The sequence below is a fragment of the Neoarius graeffei genome, chromosome 15, assembly GCF_027579695.1.
Source record: "Neoarius graeffei isolate fNeoGra1 chromosome 15, fNeoGra1.pri, whole genome shotgun sequence".
Taxonomy (NCBI): Eukaryota; Metazoa; Chordata; class Actinopteri; order Siluriformes; family Ariidae; genus Neoarius; species Neoarius graeffei.
The window spans coordinates 71,799,594-71,812,227 of NC_083583.1; the positions used below are offsets into that span (position 1 = coordinate 71,799,594).

At 40.1% G+C, this 12,634-nt stretch overlaps 1 protein-coding gene across 1 annotated transcript in view; it reads right to left on the reverse strand.

The window, feature by feature from the left end:
- The window catches only part of uchl5 (ubiquitin carboxyl-terminal hydrolase L5), a 70,269-nt gene that overhangs the window by 12,031 nt on the left and 45,604 nt on the right, over positions 1–12,634 (reverse strand). Inside the window, exons 6-9 of the mRNA XM_060941828.1 lie at positions 8,444–8,574; positions 6,607–6,670; positions 6,420–6,522; positions 6,210–6,323 (exon numbers count right to left, since the gene is read on the reverse strand). Of these exons, the coding sequence (XP_060797811.1) occupies positions 6,210–6,323; positions 6,420–6,522; positions 6,607–6,670; positions 8,444–8,574 (412 nt within the window). The remainder of the gene's footprint in view (positions 1–6,209; positions 6,324–6,419; positions 6,523–6,606; positions 6,671–8,443; positions 8,575–12,634) is intronic.

The window sequence follows — 12,634 nt, forward strand, 5'->3', positions numbered from 1 at the left end:
CAGCGATGTTAATACCAAACCTACGCCCTTGCCTACGTTATCTCGTTCTAATTGTTACTTTTATCCAAATGACAGCTGGCAATACGTTGTTACTTTGCACTTTTTGTTTATCTGGGTACTAATCTTTGAGAAACTGGATTGACAGAATGTTGCCTGTGAAGAAAAGAATGTCTTTTTATTACCCTGTGCCAAGTTAATATTTACTTAAAGCTCAGAGGCAACGGTTTTAATTTTACGCACATTTGAAACGGTGTTAAAAAATCCTCTGTAATTTTCTTCTGGTCCCAAGAAGTATTGTTAATAAGTAATAATTAAAATAAGTTAGCGCGGATCATGGCGAATTTCTGTCGGCTATTTTCGTGACCACTCGGCGCATGACGTCATTTAAGCCAAACAAACCGCTTGAGTTGAGTCCACTTCCGTTTACTTCCATTGCCGTTTGGCTTGAGCGCAGACGTGCGTTCGGGAATTTCTAAAGAAAAACCATGCCTTATTGTTGTGCAGTGAACTGTAAAATCGGGACCGATTCAGGAAGAAGTTTTTACCTTTTTCCGAGAGAGGAGAAGAGGCAGAGAGAGTGGGTTGGCTTTTTCCGAAAAAGGAGAAGAGGCAGAGCGAGAGGGTTGGCTTTTTCTGAAAGAGGAGACGAGGCAGAGAGAATGGATTGTGTGTGTGAAGCCAGAGGTTTTTTTTTTTTTTCAGGAAGCGGAGACGAGGCGGAGAGAGCGGATTGTGCATGTGAAGCCAGAGAGTTGGCTTTTTCTGAAAGAGATGAGGCAGAGAGAGTGGATTGTGTGTGTGAAGCCAGAGGTTTTTTTTTTTTTCAGGAAGCAGAGACAAGGCGGAGAGAGTGGATTGGGCGTGTGAAGCCAGAGGGTTGGCTTTTGCCAGAAAAGGAGAAGAGGAAAAGAGAGTGGATTGAGTGCATGAAACAAAATCAAGCAGTCAAAGAAGAAACGGAGCAGCAACGCTCAAGCCAAAAAGGAGAAGATTGGAGGTAAACATTTTTACCTTTGCTTGCAACTGACAAGTCAAGAATCCTGAGGGATCCTGTACAATCATTGCGGAAATGAGATAAAAGGGATATTTCCTCGCTTAGAGTAGGCTATAAACAGTATGATGGCAGGCTAATGTGGCCTACTGGTGCACTGTCAAGTAATCGTTCTCTATATCCACTAGGGAAGGCGGTTTAATTATTCTTCAAAAGAGCTCTTATTTAGTATTACAACGAAAGTAGGAATTTATCACAACTATCAGGATAAATCACTTGGGCGAGAGTCTTGTTGAGGTCCAGCGTCACCGTGATCAGAGTCGGCCAAGTCCCTGTCCGATTTTGAGGCCGCATGGTCAAACCAGTAAGCCACGCTCGCCTATTGCTTCGCAACAGCCATAGGTTCATACATATATGGCTTCACCTCTCAATATTTAATTTGGAGAGTTCTTACTTCAAAATCGCTATCGCTTTCAGACATTTTACACAACCTCTCACGACCAAAGTCCGTACACTTGTGCTTGGTTCCCAAGTAAACACAGAGCCGCTCCCAGTCTGTTTGGCTTAAATGACATCATGATGACGGTCCCCTGGCGGTGAAGTGCGCATAAGTGAGATGTAAACAAACCTTCGGAAATTGGGCAAAACAGTATATTTTAACCATTTTATTCAATTTTAGGGTGCAAATTAGACACTAGGAAGAATGAATTAGCTTTTTACAATGGTGCTTGAAAGTTTGAGAACCCTTTAGAATTCTCCATATTTCTTCATAAATATGACCTAAAACATCATCAGATTTTCACACAAGTCCTAAAAGTAGATAAAGAGAACCCAGTTAAACAAATGAGACAAAAATATTATACTTGGCCATTTATTTATTGAGGAAAATGATCCAATATTACATATCTGTAACTGGCAAAAGTATGTGAACCTCTAGGATTAGCAGTTAATTTGAAGGTGAAATTAGTCAGATGTTTTCAATCAATGGGATGACAATCAGGTGTGAGTGGGCACCCTGTTTTATTTAAAGAACAGGGATCTATCAAAGTCTGATCTTCACAACACGTTTGTGGAAGTGTATCATGGCACGAACAAAGGAGATTTCTGAGGACCTCAGAAAAAGCGTTGTTGATGCTCATCAGGCTGGAAAAGGTTATAAAACCATCTCTAAAGAGTTTGGACTCCACCAATCCACAGTCAGACAGATTGTGTACAAATGGAGGAAATTCAAGACCATTGTCACCCTCCCCAGGAGTGGTCGACCAACAAAGATCACTCCAAGAGCAAGGTGTGTAATAGTCGGCAAGGTCACAAAGGACCCCAGGGTAACTTCTAAGCACCTGAAGGCCTCTCTCACATTGGTTAATGTTCACGTTCATGAGTCCACCATCAGGAGAACACTGAACAACAATGGTGTGCATGGCAGGGTTGCAAGGAGAAAGCCACTGCTCTCCAAAAAGAACATTGCTGCTCATCTGCAGTTTGCTAAAGATCATGTGGACAAGCCAGAAGTCTATTGGAAAAATGTTTTGTGGATGGATGAGACCAAAATAGAACTTTTTGGTTTAAATGAGAAGTGTTATGTTTGGAGAAAGGAAAACACTGCATTCCAGCATCAGAACCTTATCCCATCTGTGAAACATGGTGGTGGTAGTATCATGGTTTGGGCCTGTTTTGCTGCATCTGGGCCAGGATGGCTTGCCATCATTGATGGAACAATGAATTCTGAATTATACCAGTGAATTCTAAAGGAAAATGTCAGGACATCTGTCCATGAACTGAATCTCAAGAGAAGGCGGGTCATGCAGCAAGACAACGACCCTAAGCACACAAGTCGTTCTACCAAAGAATGGTTAAAGAAGAATAAAGTTAATGTTTTGGAATGGCCAAGTCAAAGTCCTGACCTTAATCCAATCGAAATGTTGTGGAAGGATCTGAAGTGAGCAGTTCATGTGAGGAAACCCACCAACATCCCAGAGTTGAAGCTGTTCTGTACGGAGGAACGGGCTAAAATTCCTCCAAGCTGGTGTGCAGGACTGATCAACAATTACCGCAAACGTTTAGTTGCAGTTATTGCTGCACAAGGGGGTCACACCAGATACTGAAAGCAAAGGTTCACATACTTTTGCCACTCACAGATATGTAATATTGGATCATTTCCCTCAATAAATAAATGACCAAGTATCATATTTTTGTCTCATTTGTTTAACTGGGTTCTCTTTATCTACTTTTAGGACTCGTGTGAAAATCTGATGATGTTTTAGGTCATATTTATGCAGAAATATAGAAAATTTGAAAGGGTTCACAAACTTTCAAGCACCACTGTAGGTCATTCTTCTAGACAAGAAAGTTGATATTCTATGTTTCACCTCAGACCATTGCCTAGGACCTTTAAGTGCAATTTTCAAGAGCCATAGATTGTATTTCATTTATTGTTTTTGTTGAGTGGTTTTGTTTGATTATTTTATTTCTTTAGGTTATTTATTTATATATTTTTTACATTCCACTGTTGAATAAGTTGACTTAAAGTTTACTGTTCTTTGAAAGGGTATTTGCATGATTATTATTTTACTAGTGGCATAAAATTGTCTTGAAAAGATGTCAACAATAATAGTGTTTATCGCAATAATTTCTGAGACAATACAGTATATCGTCCAACAAAATTTATCATCGTGACAGGCATATCTTGAGGAGACACATGCTCAACCACAAGTCTTCATTTGATGGCAACTTCCATGAGGGATGTATTGAAGAGTCAGTTCCATGCAGTCCCTTCAGTTTGTGGGCATGGTTGAACATGGTGCTGACATCAAAGCTCAACTAAGATTTGGTGCCTCAAAGACAGACCTTGGCAATTGCACAGCTGCTGCAATTCAACGGTTATGCAAGATACAAAAGAAGAAGCAGTGCCCCACAGACACTCCAAAGATCAGGAGACACCATTCCTTGTCTACATGGGGGCATCAGTTTATACCAAGACCAGAAAGAGGAAGCTGGTAGAAGAAGTGCTTCACGATCATGGCATTAGTATTTCATATGACAGAGTGCTGGAAATCTCCGCAGAGTTGGGAGGTGCAACAGTGAGCAAATACACAGAGGATGGGGTATCAGTCCACCACTTCTGCAGAAAAGATTGTTCATTACAGCAACCATGGATAATATAGACCATGACCCACCGCAGCCACCTCTTTCCATAGCACCAGCATCTCAGTTTTCCAGCATCCAACCAGAGATGAAAAAGACCGTGAACCATTGAAGTTTGGAGGAGAGAAAGTTAAGACAATTCCAGAACTTCCTGATTCCTTCACCAATATCCATCCTGCCTTCAAGAAGAATCCTTCTCCTCCACAGAGTGATATGACAGATCTGAGCACCAACCAGCTAGGACCACAACTGGCACTCAAATATGAGTGGCTGGAGAAGGTCCATGTGACCGAGGAAACAAATGGAGCAGTCAATCTGACCTGGTCAGCCCACAATGCCTCCAAAAACAGCGGCTCTGAATTTGAGCCAAGCATCATATCACTGTTGCCTCTCCTTCAAGACCCAGCCCAGGTCTTTTCCTCTCTGCATTTAACCCATCTGAAGCAGTGAACACACACATGCGCACACACGTGAGCAATGAGCACACACACATACCCAGAGCAGTGGGCAGCCATGCTAACAGCGCGCCTGGGGAGCAGTTGGGAGTTAGGTGCCTCGCTCAAGGGTACCTCAGCCCAAGACCGTCCCATATCAACCTAACCTGCATGTCTTTGGATTGTGGGGGAAGTCGGAGCACCCGGAGAAAACCCACGCAGACATGTGAAGAACACGCAAACTCCACAGAAAGGCCCTTGCCGGCCGTTGGGTTCGAACCCAGAACCTTCTTGCTGTGAGGCGACCGTGCTAACCACTACATCACCGTGCAACAAGTACTACTTGATGGTGATGGACAAAAAGTTAATAAAAGACAGTTAATACAAGTTTCACAGTGTTCTGTTAATGTTTTCAGCATATTAGAGACACATGATATAAGAGCCCATAGAGTTGAATTTTTGGCTTCTCTATAGTGAAAAACCTACTTTTGGACACCAAGGTCATCCAAATTGGTCCATGTGGTGAGATTCTGTGGTAAAGCACGCAAGTTGTATGCCAAAATGGCCACCATCTTGAAACTGAGTATTTGTGCCAAATTTGGTGCTTGCATCAACGTTTGAAAGATTGATTCAGTGATCTGCTGCACTATTATGAGTATTGAGAAAGTTATTAGAACTTAACTCCACCCTCTATGCAGCAATCAATGCCATAACCTTTTCATACATCCTCAAAATCATCCAAACAATCTTCAGTTACAGCTGTTTGAGCGTGGCATGCGTCAGCCAAATTGTTTAAAATTGCCAAAATGTTTTGGATAAATTATTGCGCTTGGGTCTCCCTTGAGAATTTTAATAATTTTGTGAAAGTTGGCCCAAAATCCTAAGGTTAGTTTGGAAAAGCAGATTTTGCAAACGATACTAAATGTAAGTCAGTGAATTTGGATACAAGAGGATGTTCACTGCACACGCCAAAATTTTATTTTTGTTTTAATGTGGAGAAAAGAAAAACATGAACCTGCCACTGTAGTCAGTCTGCCTCAAGTTTAGGTGCACCATCCAGTTGCTTTTCTGCTCACCACGGTTGTAAAAAGTGGTTATTTGAGGTATTGTACACTTACTGACGGCTTTTATCACTCTGACCTCTCTCAACACGGCATTTCTACCCACAGCATGGCTGCTTAGGGTTGGATGTTATTTTTGTTTTCCACACCATCCTGTGTAAACTCTATAGATTGTTGTGTGCGCCACAGAAGCTGTTTAGCAGTTTCCAAAACACTGTGCCAGACAGGCTGGTTTGAATCAATCATGTCTGGGTCAAAGTCACAGAAATTAAATTATTTCTCCATTACGATGCTTTATGGGAATATTAACTGAAGTATATATCCGTAGACTTAGGATGCCTGCATTTTAACTACATTTTTCTCCTACCTAAAATTTCAAAAATAGGAAAGAGAGAAAAGTCCTGGGGCGTCACAGTCTTCAAAGACCCTTGTAAAATCTTAAAAAAGGGGGGGGGGATGCACACAAGGGAATATCACCTTCACAGTGAGAACGTCCATAGAAAATGGACCGAGAGTGAAATATAAAATCACAAATATGACTGGCTTCAACAAGATAGAACGGATAAAATATGAACATACTTTATACTTTTTTAATTTCTGGTTCTCCTCCTCAATCAGGAGCTGGTACTTGGCAATCTCTGACTGGATGGAACTCAGGAGATTAGCACTTTGGTCGGTATCCATTGGCTCTTCCTGTGATCACAATGACAATTCTTGTTTGATGGAAATAGCAGCTGAACAAAGCATTTAAAAAAAAAACCACCACCCTTCCTATCAGCGAGCGCTTACCTCTGTTAAGTGAGCCTGTAGCTCTGCAATTTTCCGCTCATAAATCATCTTGCGATCAGATACGATGGCCATTAAGTTGAAACGGATTTCTCCCTCACTGTATCTGATGTGAGCAAAAGTACAAGCACAATTTTTTTTAAAAATCCACTTGTAAGGAACATAGCATTTAATTCAGTGCAACACTTACTTTTGTATTCTTTTCTCAATAACTGGCCGAACTGCACTGATCCAGTCTTCTTGGTTGCAAGTGCCTGAATGACAGCTAGTTATTTAACACACACTTTTGCAAATTCACTGATGTATTAAATGAAAAACAGAAAACCCAGTAGAAGGCACATTAATGCTTATTCATCAAACGTTGCACAGAAATGAGGTTTGATTGAAGTGCACTTGAACTAAAAAACATAAAACAGAGTAAAGGAGCTTTGACTTTTCTTTTGAGGTTTTTTTTTTTTTTAATGTTGATGGAACCAAGTAATCAAAACATCTTTTGAACATAAAATGAATATATAAAGAGAGTATTAGACAATAATTAAATATAGACATTAATGCCTTTATGTAAAACCTCCAGCGTGACGCTAATTGAGATGCCAAGATGATGCTATCAGAATAATAATCAAGAGTTTGAATCACGAAGATATCATCTGCTATCTCTGGCTGGGAGAGGTGTCATACTCTCTTTCCCATGTCAGAGTGACACTAGCTAATCCTGGCTGTCTGTGAGCTCATGTATGCGGAAGGCGGTAGACAGTGGTTTCTCCAAGTGTGTTAAACTGTCTTGTGATGCAGCCATGAGCAGCAGTCAAAAAGATGCAGCTGGCTCCAGCCAGATGAAGCCTTCACCTTCCCCGATTCGTAGCAGTCATGTGATGGTGGGAACTGACAAATGCCATAGATTGCTTGTTGCATTATTGGGATATGAACTCGTGATAGAGCTAAAATAAACCAGTAGAAAATACTAAAACTGAATAAACATTTGAGTAGGTGTGTCCAAATACTTGACTGGTTGTGTCTATAGGCAATTTTGAATATTGATTTTTTTTAAATGATACAAGTACCGGCCATTATGCAATTGAGACATAGTTTGGAATTCTCCTATGTGAATGCAAACCTGCCATGAGTCCTACCCCAAATTAGCCCAGAATTGGTTCAGAGTATTCAGACAAAGTGTGAAGTTTGCCTCTGGAACTGTTAAAATGCCATGTACATAAGACTGTATGGAAGTGTTTGAGAGGGGGCCCTCTTCCTGAGAACATCTCCAAAATCTATTATTTCACCAAATATCATTGGACCTACAGTTATTGTGTGCTGCGGTCAAAAACTTTTTGGACATGCACACCATCGGCACAGAGTTTTAAAAAAAAAAAAAAAAATTCAGACTACACACAAGGAGAAGCACCTGATACCCCAGTGCCAAAAGTCTTGGTGGTTCAGTGATGCTTTTGGGCTCTTCTGAAACTTGATGGCATCATAAATTGTTAAATTCCAGAATATTTCAGTTCAAACCCTGGTTGCCTCCACCAGGAGGTTCATACTTGGCCATGGAGCTTTCAACAAGATAATGAGCCAAATATGCTTCTCAGAAATGATGAGCACAAAATCGTTGTTCTGAAATGGGCATCTCAGGTTCCAGATTTGAATCCTACCAAAAACCTTTGGTCTGAAGAGTGCAGCGCACTTGAACAAAGCTAAGAACAGGGAGATTGAAATGTTCTTAAAGCATCACTTACTGCATGTGTTATTTTTATAGCTTAATTTTTAGTTTATTTTCGCTCATATTCAGGGGGTGGTGTATATTGCTTTAAAACATGTGTAATTTACACGTGTTCCAACTGAATGCACATTTGATTACGTAGACGATCTAATAAGGAAGCCATCAGTGGAATCTGCAATATGCTTAATATTTACAGTTAGATCGGACAATAGCTAACTTTGATGAATAAGCGCTGTTATGTGCTTCAATAAAGAAAAAAGTCAAGGCTCTTTATATAAATAAACAAAAGTTTACAGATCTGGAACTTTACCAAGGTCAATAGGTCCTTCACGAAGTCCATCCAATTCATAGAGTCTACCATTCACAGGCACATAGCTCACAAAATGAAATGCATCTTCATCTTTTGCTGTTGACTTTGCATCAAACTCAAACATCTGCTGCCTGAAAAGAAATTGGGAAGCCTCGGACATGTGCAAAATTCAAAATTTCACTATGTTTAATATTTGACCAATATCTGATCCAAAACCAATTGATAGAAACTACCCAGGGTGGGTATAATCAGGCAATACATCCTTGCTGTTTTGAGCTTGCTTTAGTCTTGCTACAACACATCAGTTTTATTATAGTACACGCTGCAGGCCTAAATCACTGCACATGCATCAAATGGTATTAAACTGTTGTTCAATCTTGATACAAAAAGCCGTTATAAGCTTCTGAATACTTTTGGCAGTGTTAACACAAAGGGGTCATTAATATAACACGCAATTCATATACAATTGGCACTTTTTAGCCCTTGATCATATACAGTACCAGTCATCAAAAGGACACACCTAATTCAAATGTTTTTCTTCATTTTTATTAATTAATGGACACTTCATGCTTTAAAGTAATGTCATTTTTCTATACCTAGTTGAGTGGTTCTTGACATATGGATTACTACGGTTGTTAAATGGGGCAATTTACTGTATTTTTATTATTTGATAATCTCAAAACACATTAACAAGGCAAGAAATTCCATTAATTAATGCTGGGCATACACTGTGCGGTTTTTGGCTCGATTTTGACACGATTTTCACTCGTGCGACTATTTTGGACATCGGGCCGAGTTTTGGCTCAATCGTGCGTCTTGGATTGTGTAGTATACATGGGGTAACGACAAGCGATTAACACCTCACGACCTCCTCCCGATCGATTGGATGAAAATCAAACCTGTTTGAAATCCTGAGCATTGCATCCGAGCATCGGATCGTATAGTGTGAGAACAGGAATCGTAAGCTGCGTGCTGTTTATCCCTGCGATTCACTCGTACAGTGTGAGCAGCAGCTGAATACTGCGATTGGGGGGAAAAAAAAAAAAAAAAATCGCACAGTGTATGCCCAGCTTAACTTTTGAAGAGGCACATCTGTTAATTAAAAAGCATTCCAGGTGACTACCTCATGAAGCTGGTTAAGAGAATGCTAATAGTGTGTAAAGTAACATCAAGGTAAACGGTGGCATATTTGATTTTTTTTTTTTTTTAAACCACAATTCCATACATGTTCCAGGGTTCTAACTCGGCCTTTTCAGCGTATCGGGCCGATACGCAATGTTTCCTTCACGCTACACCCACAATATTGCTGACACGCCTGTAAAAGTTGCCGCTACGCTAATAAAAAGACTCATCAATCTTGAAAATGTAACCTTTTGTTTAATCTTCTCTTATCCCTACGCGTCAGCGAGCCACCATGCGAACGTTCTACATTTGGACATACTCCACTCCCCGTCCACGTAAACGCACAGTGTGTAGCTGCCTGAGTAGTTCTGTGTGGACATCGTCACTCCTCATGCTAGTTCGGTTTACCTCCTTCCTTAAGCTGTGTTCGCGGTAAACTGCCATCCATGTCAAGAGGCGCTTATGCGCCATGCACATAATGCGTGCCGGTCCCCGGCAAATTAATGAAAAACCATAACATAGATATGAGTTAGATCTGGATAGTCATGTACTGAATGGCTGAAGCTGAAAATAAAGCTGACACTTGGTGAAAATCAATTGGTTGTTTCATTCTTATTCCATAAATGTCACCAATATAATTGAAAATTATAATAAGAGTCTTCAATCAAAAAAAACAAAACAAACAAACAAAAAAAAACCTTTAAATGTTACCAAAAAAAAAAGGGCCATTATGACTGGTGCCACTACGCTGATATTTTGGTCTAGTTAAGAACTCTGTGTTCCACATTATTTTAGTTTTTACACCTTCAGTATTGTTCTAAAAATGTAGAAGATAGTCAAAATACAGAAAAAAATATAAATAATAAAGTAGGTGTGTCCAAACTTTTTACTGGTACTGTATACACAAATGGTGTCCAATTTCTCCATTTCCTACCAGAAAGAAGACACTCCAGCCTACTTTCCATCTAATTTATAATGACACACTTCCCAGGTTTCCAAATTTCCCTGGGCAAAGCTACTACATCAGTCAGGAGCCAAACTGGAACTTTTGTACAAGACAGGAAACAAGTTTGATATTTTTAGTACATGTGCAGATGTGTGAATCTCAGCTTGCATCATATAGACTGGAGAATAAAGTGTCAGTTATTCAAGGGTACAAAACATCTGCACATCTGTCAATCACTCCAGATTCATAATTGAGTTAAAATATTGAATTTGCTTGGAAAACGTGTCAAGGTTGGCAGGTCTGTGACACTATTAAGGTGTGTAGCTCATTACCATTTTTTTTTTTAGCATTTTTATTAATTACTTAAAGTTAGGAGGATGGCCAGGAATGAGTGTTTGAGTGAATATGAAACAATAAGTAAAAAGCAGCATTATTACTCCTACTGCACCAAAGGCCATACATATATACATAACATTGCTATTTAATTCAGTAATACTAGTGTATCTATATAAATTTACCACATACGCAGTAAGGTTAACTAGACAGAACTGAACCAAGAGTAATGGAGTGAGCCTCTATCTTTTTTTTTTTTAATGGTCGTTTTACAGTTAAAACATTAACCATTTTTTATTAAAGGGCTGATGACACAAACATGACTCTATGCAATTTCTTAAATAAACTATACAACATGGCAAACATGTTAGATTTCTGTTATAATTACGTGAAAAGAAGCTGTTACGCGAATATCCAACTTTTAATTGCACAGCGCAAGAAAACTGGGTCCGTGGCTCGCGGCCATGCTGTGACGTCAGCGGAAGAACACGCTGCGGTTCACTGGCTGTTCTACTCAATGGAAATGGCGCATGAAAACGCCGGTGAACTCTCTAGTGCTAGCTCTTCCTCTGAACAAAAGAACAACCAAATACTGGTACTTTAAGCAGTGATCATGATGGCATGATTTTATCTGATTTTAAATAAATGAGATTGATAATTATGTGAATGTTCACAACTAGTACATACAAACTCTGCAGCTTCTGATTCAGCAGCTGCGTCATACTCCGCAAAAACATCAGCAAGAACCTACAATATAAATGGAAATGCAATACACTAAGCTCAAATGACATTTGGAAAGTATAATTTCTAAATTTTTTCTACATATTCTTGAAGTCGGTCATCGGGGTACTTGCTACCGTTCCCTAACAATGCATGGCAAAGGGTAAAGTGTAGTGTTGCTACGAGTACTTGCTAAAGCCTCCGATGGAAGATCCTCGATGTGCTGATAAGACATACAGTTCTATATAACACACAAGTGTCACGATAATCACAAAACGGATGCAAATTGTTAAAATACCTAATTTTTAAGCAATCATGTATTGATCTTCCGAATAGAATCTATGATAGCCTACCCTCTTTACCCTTTGCCTCTCGTTGCTAGGTGGCAGTTACATGAAAGCCGCAAGCTTTCACAAGCAAATACATGACTGATATCACGCCGACTTTATGATTACATTTATGATTATCATGAATGTGTACTCTATGATGTGTACTCTATGAGCGCTCTGGAGCGAGTGACTTCCAAGATGGCCACGCAGACCGCATGGTTACTATTTTCAGCATCATGTCGGAGCACTCTATAGCTCTACGTACCTTTATCTTATGTCGTTTCTCAACACATGTTCTGACAGGAGGACTGTCTTTGGAGGAGTCGCCTTGTCCCAGGCAACTGCTGGATCCGGCATAGCTACTAGTAGACCCCCTCCGGAATACTGTAGGCACTGCTGATGGTAGGAGCACACGTTTGTGCTGAACTGAACACCCAAGAGATTCTTTTAAACTGGGAAGGGTGTCAAAACAATCCAAATCGAAGTGTTCAGAGCACAGGACGGATGTTGGTGAGGGCTCCCACTTGTCACGAGTGCGCCTGACTTGCTTCACCCACTTCGCATGCAGCTCGGGATCTCTGGGAAACTTGAATAAACTTACCCCATCCTTGTGGGTTTTGGAGCAAAAGCCGGCAACAGAACGCGAAGGCATAATAACTATATATGTATAATAATAATAATAATAATAATAATAAATGATAAACTGAACACCTGCCGCATCAACAACAAACTGGTAAGTTA